This window comes from Trachemys scripta, chromosome 14 (assembly GCF_013100865.1).
Source record: "Trachemys scripta elegans isolate TJP31775 chromosome 14, CAS_Tse_1.0, whole genome shotgun sequence".
Lineage (NCBI taxonomy): Eukaryota > Metazoa > Chordata > Testudines > Emydidae > Trachemys > Trachemys scripta.
The window spans coordinates 22,085,231-22,100,213 of NC_048311.1; the positions used below are offsets into that span (position 1 = coordinate 22,085,231).

A 14,983-nucleotide genomic window follows, 5' to 3' on the forward strand; every position below is an offset into this window, starting at 1 on the left:
GGGGGGGGGGGTTAGGTCTGAGATGGGGATGGGGTGGTAGGAAGAGTGGGGAATGGGGAGGTAGGAGCAGGGGGGACAAAGGGGTGGCTGGTTTGGGTTGGAGGGGGATGAAGATGGGGCTGGTGGGGGAGTTGTGGCGTAGGAAGGGGGGGTGGAGGGGCTGGGGGGAGCTGTAGGGTAGGAACAGGGGGACTAAGGGGGGGCTGGTGGGGGAGCTGTGGGGTAGAAACAGGGGGACCAGGGGGGCTGGTGAGGGAGCGGTGGGGTAGGCAGAGGGGGACCAAGGGGGGCTGGTTAGGGCTGAGATCAGGATGGGGTGGTGTGGAATGGGTAGGTAGGAGCAGGGGGAACAAAGGGGTGGCTGGTTCAGGTTGGAGGGGGACAAAGATGGGGCTGGTGGGGGAGCTGTGGGGTAGGAACAGGGGGACTGGTGGGATAGGAACAGGGGGATCAAGGGGGGGCTGGTTAGGGCTGAGATGGGGTTGGGGTGGTAGGAGCAGGGGGGACGAAGGGGTGGCTGGTTCAGGTTGGAGGGGGACAAAGATGGGGCTGGTGGGGGAGCTGTGGGGTAGGAACAGGGGGATCAAGGGTGGGGCTGGTTAGGGCTGAGATGGGGATGGGGAGGTAGGAGCAGGGGGGACGAAGGGGTGGCTGGTTCGGGTTGGAGGGGGACAAAGATGGGGCTGGTGGGGGAGCGGTGGGGTAGGACCAGGGGGGACTGGTGGGGTAGTAACAGGGGGACCAATGGGGCTGGTGGGGGAGCGGTGGGGTAGTAACAGGGGGACCAGGGGGGCTGGTGGGGGAGCGGTGGTAGGAACAGGGGGACGGGGGGCTGGTTAGGGCTGAGATGGGGATGGGTTGGTAGGAACTGAGTGGGGAACGGGAAGATAGGAGCGGGGGGACAAGGGGTGGGGGCTGGTTCGGGTTGTGCGGGGGGAGAGCGGCCTGAGCACGGTACTGGGCGGTTCCTGCCCGGCTACACCCGCTTGGGGGCAGCCGCGGAGCCGGCCGGTCCCTCCCTCTGGCGGGCGGGGCGGCTCATGGCGGCGCCAGGCTGGCTGCGCCCTCGGGCCCGGCTGGCCGCGGGCCTGCGCTGCGTCCGAGCGGCGCGGAGCTGGCAGCATCGGGCGCAGCAGCCGCCCCGCGCGGAGCCGGTCCAGGCGGCCCTCTACGTGCACGTGAGTGCGGGCCGGGGATGCCCGAGCCCGCGGGGGGCGGGCCACGTGCGCGCGCCCTATCCCGTGTGAGTGCGCGTGCCCGTGCCCCTGGCACACGTGTGCGCTGGCTCGGGTGCATGCCGTGCCCGTGCAGCGTGTGCCCGTGTGTGCGCCTCTGGCTGGTGCCCCGTAGGGCCGGGGGGACTCCTACCACCATGTGCGTGGCGGGATGTGTGTGGACGGGAGCTGAGGCACAGGGCCGGGGCGAGGGATAGCCCCTCTCGATGAATGAATTCAAGGAGCCTTGTGAGTGACCAGTGTCATGCAGGCGGTCAGACTAGATCAGTGGTCCGTCCCCAACCTTTCTGTTGCAATAGCATATTCATGTTCCCAGAAGAGTGTGGCGGGCGCTGGACGACCAGCTGCCGAAATGCCGCCGAGAAGCAGTGTCACTGAGAAGCGGCGTCGCCGAAATGCCGCTGCTTCTCGGCGGCATTTCGGTGGCGACGCTTCTCGGCGTTGCCGCTTCTCGGCGGCATTTTGGCGGCTGGTTGTCCGGCGGCTGCGCTCCTTGGCAGTGGGTTGTCCAGCAGAAGCGCTCCCTTGTCAGCACCATGGCACCCGCAGTCACCGTGTTGAGGACCACTGGACTAGATGATCACAGTGGTCCCTTCTGGCCTTAGAGTCTATGAATCCTGCTCCCCGTGTCTCTTAGTGGCCGTACTGCCAGAAACGCTGCAGCTACTGCAACTTCAACAAGTACATCCCCCGGGGCCTAGACGAGGAGTCCATGAGGAGCTGTCTCACTCGGGAAGCCCAGACCCTGATCCGCCTCAGCCAGGTCCAGAGGTGGGTCCTGTGGCAAGAAAGGGGAGAGTGGTGGTTGGGGGAAGGGGCGGTAGTGTGGTTCCTTGTGGCTTTACACCAGAGCCCTAACAGCAACCAGGGAAAGGCATGTGAAAAGGTTGTGAAATCTGCCCTGCTATATTCCACAAAGGCTGCGCTGGCCTCTAGCTTTGAACCCGACGCGGAGCTGCTGGGGGGCTGGGCGTGGCTTCTTTGACACTGTTCCCCTTTCCTGCTGTGGCAGGAGCTGAAGCTGGGGCATTGCACTAGGGGTCCATTGAGGTACGAGGGTGGGGACGTCCTGCCTGAAAGCAGGTGTCCCCTGGGGCATGGGAGGAGGATTCCTCCACTGCAGTGAGTCTGGAGGTCGCCTGCCCAGCAGCCCATTCACCCTGTGAGACTCCAGGCCTCTCTCCCCTCTGCTCGGCAGGATCAGCTCGGTGTTCTTCGGCGGGGGCACCCCGAGCCTGGCCAGCCCGTTCACCATCGCTACTGTCCTGGAGACTATCTCCCGCTGCGCCCACTTGGCGGCGGACGCTGAGATCACTCTGGAAGCCAATCCCACCTCGGCAGGTGCCTCGCGGCTGGCGGGATTCCGGGCGTCGGGCGTCAATCGCCTCTCCATCGGCATTCAGGTGAGAGAGCAGGAGATTTGTCCTCCTTATCCCTCAGGCACGTTTCCCCTCCTGCCCCCCATGCTCCTCTCTCAGGGACACTCTCTACCTTCTCCCACAGGCTCCTGCTCTATCTCGCTCCCTCCTTCACTCTCTTTCTCCCTCTCGCTGTCTCCTCACGTGCCCTTCTCATCCCTCTCTGGGGCTTCCCTGTGCTCACATCCCCAATCCTCTCTATACCAGGCAGCCTAAAGCACCTTGCCGACGGTCATTCTTGTTCTTTGCAGTCCCTGGACAATGCAGAGCTGAGGCTCCTTGGGAGGAACCACACAGCTGATGAGGCTCTGGGGACCTTGGAAGAGGCAAAGAAGCTGTTTCCCGGCCGCACGTCCGTTGACCTCATCTTTGGCCTCCCCGGCCAGAGTGTTTCCTCGTGGGCCGGGGGGTTAGAAGAGCTGCTTCAGCTGTGTGATGACCATGTGTCTCTGTACCAGCTGACGCTGGAGAGGGGCACCTCCCTCTTCAAGCAGGTCCAGCAGGGCTCTCTGCCCATGCCCAAGCAGGAGGTGGTGGCAGAGATGTATGAATCTGCCCGGGAGATGCTGCGGGACGTGGGATTCCGGCAGTACGAGGTCTCCAATTTTGCCAGGAATGTGAGTCCCTCCCCTCGGCCTGTCCCTTTTGCGGTGTGTCCCAGATCTAAGGGGGGGAGAAAAAACCCAAATAATTCAGAATTCAACTGGTGAGAGGATCTGAGCTCCCAAAGCAGGGGACATGTGCCGGGGTGAGATGTGGGGGAGCAGACGTGGGCCCGGGGGAACTCTCTCTGGATGTCGGGAGTGGGGACGAGTGCTGAGCATGCCCTCTGCTAGCAATGTGTGCTGAGATTCCCTCTCAGCAGGGAGCCGTGGTGGGCAAGGAAACTGGACTCTCTTCTCAGCCCAGGAGAGAGATGGGAAGCCAAGCACTGAAAGAGGAAGCCCTGCTTACTCTGCACGCTGTGAGGAAGACAAACCAAGAACCTCACATGATGGGCCTGATCCTGCTAGGTGTTGAGCACCTGCGAGTCCCGTTGAGTCCAATAGGGAGTCACCTTGCCGGAAGCCTTGAGCATCTTGCAGGAATGGGTCCAAAGAGATTTGATTCTTTTTCCTGGCTTACTGTGTGTCGTTTTCTCCTGCAGGGGGCAGTCAGTACCCACAATCGGTCCTATTGGCAAGGCAGCCAGTACATAGGGATCGGGCCAGGTGAGTTCCCTGGGAAAGTGAGAGGCACACAGGATCTCACCAGATGGGGCTGTGTACAGGGCTACAAAGCAGCCTCTCTACTGGGGTCCAGTTGACCTCTACAAGGAGCTGCTGTGAGGAAGCTCATCCTCCCAGGGTTCTGTTGCAGGGCCCTGGGTGGTGACTGACCCTTGCAGGCACCACCTTATGCCCCCCAGCAGCCCCATGGCTCTGACCCAAGGGGCAGTGCTGCTCTGGGGGTGATGAACTCCAGCAGGGAAGGGATGCCGCAGACATGCCTGTCTTTATCCTAGGAGCTCATGGGAGGTTTGTGCCGCGAGCACATGGCGAGAACCTTCGGGAAGCCAGGATACAGACCCTGGAGCCGGACAGCTGGATGAAGGAGGTGCTGGCCTGCGGACACGGGACCCGGAAGCGGACTGTGCTGAGCCAGCTGGAGGTGTGAGTATTGGGGCAGGGCCAACAGTCAGCTCACCCCAGGTGGTGTCTGACGCCTCCTCCTCAGCATCTTGGTGCATGTGGCCTTTCCTGCAAGCTACTGAGATACAATAACCTGGGTGCGGGTCACTTGCCGGGACTGTCTGGGTATATCTCACCATCACTTCCCTGCCTTTGCGGGGCCTTGAGCATTGATGCACCTCGGTCCTGCCCATTCTCTGCCTGTGGCACATATTGGGTCTCCTGTGGACTGTGAGACTTTGGGCTAGTTTTGGTTGTTGGGTATAGTGTGCGGGTGCTGGTGGTGGCCTGTGACATGCAGGAGGTCAGGCTAGATGATCTGGTGCTCCCTTCTGGCCTTAAACTCTATGATTCTAACCGAGCGGGGGCCTGATCCTGCCGTTCTCCTGCTGGCTAAAGTATGAAAGATGGTAGGAGCTTTGTCAGCAGAGCTGCAGTCTCCCTTGAAGGAGAACAATGTGGACAGCCGTTTCCCACCTGCACTCAGGTGCTCCCCTTTGCCTTCCTTGCACCTTCAGCCCCAGATGCAGGATGCCTTCTGGAGCCCTATAGAGACCCCGCAGCCCTCCAGCATCGCTCTTTGTGTTGTAGGTTGGAGGAGGTGTTGGTCCTCGGGCTCCGCATGGACATCGGAATCACACACCAGGTGAGAGCTGGCTCTCGGTTGTAGCAGCCTGCCCTGGGGGGGTTTGAACCCTCAGAGCATGGCGTTTGCAGCTGGCAGCGGACAAGGCCACCAAGAGGAACCATTTCCAAGGAGAGCTCTGGTCAAATGCTGCGTGTGGACTGGCTCAGCAAGGAGTGGTCTGTTCTCCGTTGGGATTCTGAGCAGCTCTGGAACTCTCCCAGGGATTCCCTTAGTCTGAATTGCCAAGGTGTCACCCCCCTGGCCCAGTACTGCTGCTCTCGGCTGAAGGCCCCAAGGGGCAGATGTTTAAAGGTATTTAGGTGCCTACAGATGCAGATAGGCATTTGAAATCAAAGGGAGTTATGCACCTGGTAGCTTTTGAAAATCCCACTAAGTGCCTAAATGCCTTTGAAAGTTTGGCCCAAGGTCATCAAGTCCAAATGGTGAATTCAGTAATTCCACAAACCTTTACAGTCAGGATACAGGTCCCGGTCCCAGTCACATGCGGTAGGACAGGATTTGATTGTATGTGGCACCTTTGATATTGCAATCTCATGCTTGGATCACACACTGCTGGGCCCAGTATACAAAGTCCAGTAGAACCTCAAAGTTACGAACACCAGTTACGAACTGACCGGTCAACCACACACCGCATTTGGAACCGGAAGTATGCAACCAGGCAGCAGCAGAGACAAAAAACAGTACAGCACTGTGGTTAAACATAAACTACTAACAAAATAAGGGAAAGCAGCATTTTTCTTCTGGATAGCAAAGTGTCAAAGCTGTATTAAGTCAGTGTTCAGTTGTAAACTTTTGAAAGAACAACCAGAACATTTTGTTCAGTTATGAATATTTCCGAGCTATGAACAACCTCCATTCTGGAGGGGTTCGTAAGTCTGAGGGTCGACTGGAAATGCAGTTTACAATAATAGATGCTGACAGTGCAGTGACCGTGAACCGTCGTGTGTTTAGCAGCTGCTCTCGCACGGTTGGATGGTAGAAACTGTTCATTGGCCCGGACTCATGAGTTGTCCCTTTCTCTAGTCTTTGTCATGAAATATCCTGAGCTCTTGAACTCCCAGCGAAGACAGACAGATGGTATCCTCTGTTTAACATCCCTCCCAAAAGGGCAGTGCATTCAATACTGCATCCCTACCACCAGGGAGTGCAGCATCTGCCCTGGCTAGGAGCCTGAGTCCCCGTGCGTGGGACTTGGCAGACAGGTTCTCCCACCCTTTAGCCCTGAGTCGAGGGGTGAGAGAGGAGTTCAGTTTCTACTGACCAGTCAGCCCTGGTCCGGTAGAGGCAGGTGTATTACCCACAGGGCCATGCGAACGGCTCCTTGGACTGCATGCCACAGCCAGAGATTTAAAGGGGCTGCTGTCCAGACTCCTTTTTTAATTTCCACCCATAGAAACTGCCCCTGTACTTCGGGCGCTCTCGCCTGGAGATGCAAATCTTGTCATTTAGGCAGCCGAGCACCTGATTTCTCTCTGTGTGATCGTAGCTTTCACACGGCCCCCATCACTGCAGCATCAGGGATTGAACCATCTCAATGAAGGGTGCAAAGCCATGTGAGAGCCATTTTTGCAGGAGCAGAAAGGCAGGCAGCCCTGAGAAAGGCTAGTCCTCTCCGAGAGGCTCACACCCTTCCCTCTAGAGCTTTGTGTGGAATTTGTTATTAGGCAGGTGAAACGAACCCACAAAATAAAAGATCAAAGCCCCAATAAACTCTGTCAAGTCAGTATTTACGATGAGTCTCTCCCTCGCTTCCCTACCAGCACTGGGAGCAGTTTGCCGCCAGCCTGAGCCTGTGGGACATGTTTGGAGGTTCAGAGGAAGTGAAAGAGCTGGAGGATCAGGGCTTGCTGCTTTTGGACAATAGGTAAGGGACGGACTGTGGCTGTGGGAAGGGCCCTGTTCTCTGATGGGCGGGGTGATCCATGTCCTGCTTTTTTTCCAGGGGGCTCAGGTGTTCTTGGAAAGGTTTGGCGGTGCTGGACTCTCTCCTGCTGACCCTTCTCAATCAGCTCCAGCAGTCCTGGGCAGACAGAGCAGCCCATGGGACCTGAAGCTAGACAGCTGTCAACCAGGAAGCAGCAGCCTTTCCCAGCAAACTCCAGCGGTCCTGGCTGGACAGGGCAGACCTGAAAATGGACAGATCTTGCATCCAATCTGGAAAGCATTTCAGCAGGGGAGGCCGATCCTAAGTCTCCAAAGGAACAACTTGGCTCTTGGCTGGAATCAGTTTGGAGCTCTCAGTTTGCAAAATCCAGGATGAGGGCCGGATCCAGGCTTGGAGTAAATCGGTGGAATTTGCATCTGCTTATAGCAGAGAGGAAGCTGGTCTTTTTTTTAATGTGCACAATATTTGCTCAGTGGCTGCTGCAGAAAATAGGGTAAAAGCATTTTCGTTTTAGATTGACTGGAAAGATACATAATAGTGTGGGATTCAGTGACTTAAACTACTTCAGTGAGGAAAGTCAGTCTCTTCTCTGCAGTCAGCATGCGATACTATCTCCGTGCAGCAGATGGAGATGAGTGAAGCAAAAATACTGCAATGTCAAACCCCGTGGAAGGGCGAGCAGATCATTTCCTGCCCGAGGCACTGGACTGAACTCCTCACGGTCAGCGCGGGCGACCAGACCGGCTAGAGCTACCTCTCATTCTGGCCGAGTTTTCGGAATCCCTCCGTCTCGTGCCCACTAATAAAGCATGTGGATGCGCCTTGCTCCCTGTCCCCCTGGCCTGGCTCTGTAGCTCTTTAGTAAGATGGACAGGTGAGCTAAGGGCTACCTTGCAAAGGCTGTTGGTTATTCTCTTTGCCTTTCCCTTGGACTCTGTAGAGTAGCTTGCTGGTCTCAGCAGCCGCCACTCAGTACAGAAGCAGGGCACCCCAAGTCTAACTCCGTCTTTCCCTTACTGTCCTGGATACTGGAGCCACAAGCAGAGGAGGTATCACAGAGATACACATCCCCCAATGCCAGAGAGCTGGGAAGGTGCAGATTATGCAGCCAAGAATAATACATTATTGAGCTCCATTTTCTACCAGGTGCATTAGCGCCTGGGGTATCAATTTACTTCTGGAGGGAATTCAGTGCTGCCGTGACAGCGCTGGGAATGAAGTGCTTTTTGCCCACTGACAGTTACAGCATAGGCCCTGGCAGGCCAAGGCTCTCCTACCCCATCCCGCTAACACGCCATAGCCCTGACTTTGTGCTAAGAGGAGAGTTTGTCTTCAGTGGCCCTTTCACCCCTTGGCCTCACTGCTGAATGGAACGAAGGTTTAGAAACTTGTCTTTAGACGGCAATTCATATGACAGTAGCACCTAAAGGCCCCCATCAGGATCAAGGCCCCATTGTGCCAGGTGCTGTACATACACATAATAAGAGACAGTGCCTGCCCTGAAGAGCTTACAGTCTAATCAGACCAGACAGACAAAAAGTGGGAGGGGAAACAGAGGTCACCCAGCAGGTCAGTGGCAGAGCCAGGAGTAGAACCTGAGTCTGCCGAGTCTTAGTCCCGTGCTCTATAGTCCAGGCTACAGGACAGTGTCCAGCCCAGACATCACTTCCCTTTTAAACCAAAACAAATGCAGATATTACTGCACAGAAACTTATGCTTCCTTGTGATCCTTGCCTTCCCCGTGCGGAGGAGACCCAGAGGTGAGTGCCACATATCTTGGATCAGATTCAGGCCCATTATATTATGCCTAGCTTTGGTGGAGAGCTGTGCCGCCATTGGTCGTTCCTCTGGTCTCTGTCGAATGCAGAGTGAAGAGCTCGGGCACACTTGCTGATCTAATTGGGTGTTGTGATTGCTGCATTCATGAGGAAGAAGTTTTGTTTTGAATAAACCAGCCTGTAATAGTTTGGCTCTGACTTAGTCTGGTAATTGCCGTTTAGCTGTAAGATCAATATTTGGATCCCGTGATAGATTACTCATACCGTTTTCAAAACATGGCGGCGGTTGTTCAAACAGAGAATAACCATTTTAATTTGCAATTTGTCATGAACTCCTGGAAGATGAAGAGGTCAGCAGAAAAGCAGATTTCCTTGCAGACAAGAATCAAGACCAAACAAGGGTTCTCTGAGTGCTTTATAATGGAATCAATGCCATACTGCCTGGGCAGCAACTCTGTGGGCAGAAGCACCAGCCGTTCTGCAATGAGCAATAGTTCATACGTAGTCCCGGAGCATAGAACCTGCTTCCGATAGAGAGGATGTGAAAGCTGAGAGGCTCAGGTTAAATGTGATCGTTCAGGGCCACCAGAGATGGGTAGAAGGGATCATAGTTTTAACTTCTAATAGAAAGCTTATACACCTTGAATTTACCGCCCCTTTGATTCTGCAGTGGAGGGCTATAGTCAGCCTTTGGAAGGAGAAGTCCTTGTGTGGCCGTGGAACATTTTGAATGACCTTCTGGCTCAAAGACAAGAATGCTACAGTGTCAACAAAAGTTTATGTTGTGTATTCAGCGATTCCAAAACCAGATTGAATCCTGGGGCTCTGCCCTAGATATGTGGTTGCATGAACTGTATTTAGATTTTTTATAGGTGTTATTAAAGATTCTAAAGAAATATAAGTCCAGAGGTTGGCTGACTCCTTTGTTGTTGTAATCGATGGGGAAAATCTCTCTGTATCCATACAAGCTGAGGGCCTGTCCTGTGTCAGGGATTATGAGTAAGCCATGTGCCAGAACAGCTGTAATTATTTTGCATTGCAAATTCTAGGTCTATGTTTCAGATGTTTTTGTTTTGCCTTTTCTCATCTTCCACTGCTATTCTTAGCTCAGAGTGACTAAGGCTTTGGCTACACTGGACTTTCGTCGGTAAAACTTTTGTTGTTCAGGGGTGTGAAACAACACACCTCCTTCCCCCCGCCGCCAAACATCAAAAGTTTTACCGACGAAAAGCGCCGGTTTGAACAACCCTTTGTCTGCAGGATTGCTCTCTGCCGACAAAGCTACGGCCGCCCATTGGGCGGTGGAAGTTTTTTGTTGGTCGGAGAGCTCTCTCCCGCCGACAAACAGCAGCTACACTGCGCGCCTGTTAGCGGCACGGCTGTAGCAGCACAGCTGTGTTGCTAAAAGGTGCGTCGTGTAGACATAGCCTAGAAAGTAAAATTCTGAGTGATACTGCAGAAATAAGGAATTTATTATTATTTCTTTGTTTTTATTACACAAGTGCTTAGAGGCATGCGTGGCATCAGAGCCCCATTATGCTAGATGCTGTCTAGACACAGAGTAAGAAATGGACCCTGCCTCAAAGAACTTATAAGCTAAATAGATGTGACAGATAAAGGGTGGGAGATAGGAAGTGAAATACACCGGACCCTCGCTAGAACGCGCGTCTGTATAGCGTGAATTTGCATATAACGCGGTCGCGGTCATGGATCCCAAATTTAATTACTTTAATTGCAGTTCATTTTAACGGGGTCCCCGCGTTAACGTGGTACCGTGAATGGATCCCAACTCCCGCGTTCTAGTGAGGGTCCGGTGTAATTAATAGGAAATTCCACTTGCTGCCATCTGTGGCTTTTGCTGAGGCGTCTCCTGCACATGTGAGTTAGGCAAAATTAAACTCTCTCCCCCATAAGAAATCTGCATGGCCTATTGGTCTTGTCAGATGGCCTCGCTTTGACTGATTTGGAAAACCAATGCCATTTTTCACATTTGCTGATCAGCTGGTGTATGGCACCTCTGAATGGATTCTGTAGGAGGCAAAAAGGTTTTTTTAAAAGAACAATCAGTTGGCTAGTTAACATTTAGTTAACATTTAGCCCTACGATGGCGGTGGGATCCAGAGAAAATAGTGTTCTTCCTGGTGATTTCCAAGGCTGTTGATGTAATTGATTATGCTAATGAACAAATAAGGACATTACCAAAATCAGGCAAGCTCCCCTCCCCTCCATTAGGAGTATGGGTGGGAGAAATGGGAACAAAGTTTGCTGGATGCAACTGGACAAATATTGTGCATTAAGTTACACCTCCACCATCCTCTTGACTTTAATGGGCGTAAATGAATCCAGATGCGTCCAAAATTGGTAGGGAAAGAAATGTTGAGCCTTTGAGAAGAAACTACACCTCTACCCCGATATAACGCTGTCCTCGGGAGCCAAAAAATCTTACCGCGTTATAGGTGAAACCGCGTTATATCGAACTTGCTTTGATCCACCGGAGTGCGCAGCCCCGCCCCCCCGGAGCACTGCTTTACCGCATTATATCCGAATTTGTGTTATATGGGGTCGCGTTATATCGGGGGAGAGGTGTATATGCAAAGGAGTACTAAAATCAGTACACCAATATTTGAACCGTGTCCCTTTGAGGAAAGCACACTGTATGGATTGCTATTATTGTTTTTGTGAAATCCATCATAGCCAATTTCAATATATTCACATTCAGATCTACTATACTATGGACACAGAAAATTCCTGTTACCAATAACTATTCTACATCCACATTCAGGGCCTGATCCAAAGCCTGAAGAAGACAATAGAAAGACTCATCGATGTCAGTGGGTTGTAGGTCAGGATTGAAAAGGGCAAGAGAGCTCTTTTTTGGCAGATGAAAAACAAAAGCATGCATTGAGTGATGCTGTTCTCACTCATCTAGGGTGACCAGACAGCAAGTGTGAAAAATCAGGACGGGGTGGGGGGTAGTAGGAGCCTATAGAAGAAAAAGACCCACAAATCGGGACTGTCCCTATAAAATCGGGACATCTGGTCACCCTACACTCATTCCAGTATATACCATTGATTTGGAGTTATTCCTGATTTACACCACAGTAAGTGAGAGCAGAACTGCAGAAGAATAAACATTTGATGAGAAGGGACATAAATATGAAGACTAAATTCCAGCTCTTAAAAACTTACATTTGGTCTATGTTAAATTACAGCTGTGAAATATGGACATTCAAACAGTTGATAATAAAGAAACTACAATCCTTCACATTATGGTTATGGAATTCTGAAACTATCACAGATAGACTGTAACCAATGAAAAAGTATTTGGAGATGACTGGAACTCCACAAACGCTAGTTAGAGATCTTATTAAAAGGAAGATTTGATTTGCAGAGCATATTTTAAGAGGTTCAAGTGGCAGTGCATGTTTATGGGCACTGGAAGGGAAAGTTGATGGCAGAACATGAGGCAGAAAAAGAAGATTTTGGGTGGTGAGATGATATCCTGGGTGGATTAAAAGGACTGCTTATCCACAAAGAGGTTAGAAGAGGACCATACAGAACGGACTACCATTGTTGCAAACCTCCAGTAATGGAGATGGCACAGAAGAAGAAGAAGTTGACATGAGGGCACATTATTTTTAAAGTCTTTTAATATAATTCACAATCATGTGAAACAAACATGTTTCAGATCATTACAGTTGTTGTTATGGGAGGCGGCATCATCTGCTTGACAGAGAAGGAAACTGGAAACCAAGAGAGCTGGGTTCTGTTGCAGGTGCTGTCACTGATGCATTGCTTGACCTTGAGTAAGACACTTAACCATGGTGTGCCTCAGTTTTACCAGCTGTACAATGGGGCTAATACCCAAAGTGCTTTGAGATCCCCAACTGACAGGTGCAGTGGAAGCACATAGCATTAGCACAGTCTCACTAAGGAAGGGGAAATAAGACACCTGAAAGGAATGCAGTGAGATGATGAGGTGCAAGGGCCCAATTATTCCTCATTGACACCTTGATTGTCAATTAGTGGCCTAACAGGTTGAACTAGTAATTTCACCCACTTCCACTGATTAGAATAAATCCCCACTGTTGCTTCCTGAAGTAAGGAGGAGTTTGTCACCCAGGTGAAATACATGCGTAAGCCTTCCCTGAGCCAGTCTCACTGAGCCTAAGAAGCAATGACTCATGCTAACAGTCTCTGACACGTTCCCCTCATTATCAGCCTGCTGGATGCCATTTGGTCTTTGCTTTAGGCAAAGGGGCCAGTTACCTATGCGCTGCTCTGTGAAGTGGTAAGGAATGTGCTCGGGGCTGGCAAGCTTCCATCAGTGCTGATAAGAGCAATCCTTGAATTTGTCCTTCAGTATGTGCTCTGTGTGGTTCTGGGAACGACCAAGGTGACAGTAGAGGGTGACGTATGCCGGAATTAAAGGGTGGGTGCTTTGCTAGAAAGAGTAAAAAACCCGAGTCTGTCAGCCCCAACTCTTTTTGAGGGAGAGAGTGTCAGAGGAAGTGGTTTCCCAACCCACAGTGCATATCTGGGACTAAGGTAAGGCCACCCAAACTCATGTCACCCAAGGCCTTCAAACGCTACATAAACCCAGGTGTCTTGAGCTTTTCTAGCCTGAGCCAGTACAAGGTTTCTAAGGTAAATATAGGGCGACTTGCTTCTGTTTCCCTAATATAAATCTTCCCTTTCACTTTTTAGCCTAATCCAGGAAATTTCCATTAGGGTTAGTTACTGAAGATTTGTTACTGGACATTTTTGAAGCAGGAACATGGACTCTCCCTCAGCCTGGGCTACAAAGAAATAGTTTTGCAGTGCTCTGTGCCTTTGACATGAGGAAGCTCTGGGTGTAGGGAGATGCAAGGCCTCAATTTGCACATACAAGTGTGTGGTAGTGATGGCACTGAGAGGCATGAATCCCCTGAAGACATTCCTAGCTTAATTCAAGGGCTGTAACTGGTGCACTACAGCTGTTACCTTAGGAAATTTTGAACAGAGCAGAAATTAGCATCGGTACCTATTGGAAGGCATACAGGCCACATTTGTCCCATCATTCTTAGTTGACGACAGCTTCACTTGACCAAGCAGATCAGTCACATCAGGTCGATCACAACCACACTGTGCTCATCACTGGAAATTGACCCTAAGCCTCAGCCAGCTCTTTTCCTCCAGGTGTTTGCTCCACATCCGGATGCCCTGTCTGATCAGATGGCTGTGCCATGAGCAAAACAGGGATGGGCCCTTGAGCCAGATGAATGTACTTGCCTGGAGAATCTTATACAATAACTGTCTATCATGATGATGCTGAGCAGTGCAGGTGAGAGGAACCTTCTGTCTGACAAGCACGTAGTGCATGCTGGGACCTTTAATCACTCTCGGTTGCACCGCTAAATTATAAAGAAAGGTCGATGCCATCTGCTTCATTGGTGGGCCCTTGGGCTTCTAGCAAGCTGCCAACATAGCCCCTCTTTGGGCAGTTTAGGTGCCTTGGGCAGAAAACAAATATCTTTGGAATGAGCAGCAAGCTTCCTGTTGTAACTTGCTTTGGCCATGACCTAGTAGCTCTGGCAGCATTCCCTGCTTTGTAGATGGTGGAGTAATCCACACCAGCAGCTCTGTTTCATGCAATAAATTGCAAATAAATATTCAGAAGGGGAGACTTCCTTCAGCCATGTTCTTGAGCTGTTGTCATGAGGTGGGGTTTTGTACCCACCATTTTGAGAATATTGAGTATTTGGTCTTCTGTTCATGCTCATCAGCCAAGTAGCCAGACAGTGTGTCCATTTGCATTAGAATTGGGATTTCTTTGAGGAGAAGCAGAAGATCCAAATATCCTACTCCCGTCACCTACTCCAGGACAGGCCCAACAAAGAAAGTAACAGAACGCCACTGGCTGTCACCTTCAGCCCCCAACTAAAACCTCTCCAGCGCATCATCAAGGATCTACAACCTATCCTGAAGGATGATCCCTCACTCTCACAGATCCTGGGAGACAGGCCAGTCCTCACTTACAGACAGCCCCCCAACCTGAAGCAAATACTCACCAGCAACCACACAACAAAAACACTAATCCAGGAACCTATCCTTGCAACAAAGCCCGTTGCCAACTCTGTCCACATATCTATTCAAAGGACACCATCATAGGACCTAATCACATCAGCCACACCATCAGAGTCTCGTTCACCTGCACATCTACCAATGTGATATATGCCATCATGTGCCAGCAATGCCCCTCTGCCATGTACATTGGCCAAACCGGACAGTCTCTATGGAACAGAATAAATGGACACAAATCAGACATCAAGAATTATAACATTCAAAAACCAGTCGGAGAACACTTCA

At 51.8% G+C, this 14,983-nt stretch overlaps 2 protein-coding genes across 4 annotated transcripts in view; both read left to right on the top strand.

Moving 5' to 3' along the window:
* The first annotated feature begins 1,029 nt into the window (after nucleotides 1-1,029).
* Nucleotides 1,030-9,541, top strand: RSAD1 (radical S-adenosyl methionine domain containing 1). Of its 3 annotated transcripts, none has more exons than XM_034790323.1 (9): nucleotides 1,030-1,178; nucleotides 1,873-2,006; nucleotides 2,434-2,638; nucleotides 2,905-3,270; nucleotides 3,801-3,864; nucleotides 4,158-4,305; nucleotides 4,915-4,969; nucleotides 6,733-6,836; nucleotides 6,915-9,541. In XM_034790323.1, the coding sequence occupies exons 1-9, from the start codon at nucleotides 1,041-1,043 to the stop codon at nucleotides 7,021-7,023; spliced, it is 1,323 nt and encodes a 440-aa protein (XP_034646214.1). In that variant the 5' UTR covers nucleotides 1,030-1,040; the 3' UTR covers nucleotides 7,024-9,541. The 3 variants fall into 3 exon arrangements, with proteins under 3 accessions (XP_034646214.1, XP_034646216.1, XP_034646215.1); XM_034790325.1 differs by having other exon boundaries at nucleotides 1,162-1,178; nucleotides 1,841-2,006; XM_034790324.1 differs by lacking the exon at nucleotides 1,030-1,178 and adding an exon at nucleotides 1,181-1,243.
* A 4,395-nt stretch (nucleotides 9,542-13,936) lies between these two features.
* MYCBPAP (MYCBP associated protein) overlaps nucleotides 13,937-14,983 on the top strand; it is a 20,485-nt gene continuing 19,438 nt past the window's right edge. The window contains exon 1 of the mRNA XM_034790277.1: nucleotides 13,937-13,958. Within this exon, the coding sequence (XP_034646168.1) occupies nucleotides 13,937-13,958 (22 nt within the window). The remainder of the gene's footprint in view (nucleotides 13,959-14,983) is intronic.

Bases quoted from the DNA above. Each gene is read 5' to 3' on its own strand.
- RSAD1 (XM_034790323.1), top strand. From the start codon at position 1,041: ATGGCGGCGCCAGGCTGGCTGCGCCCTCGGGCCCGGCTGGCCGCGGGC. The intron at 1,179-1,872 runs GTGAGTGCGGGC...CGTGTCTCTTAG, and splicing joins AGGCGGCCCTCTACGTGCAC to TGGCCGTACTGCCAGAAACG. The intron at 4,306-4,914 runs GTGAGTATTGGG...TTTGTGTTGTAG, and splicing joins GTGCTGAGCCAGCTGGAGGT to GTTGGAGGAGGTGTTGGTCC.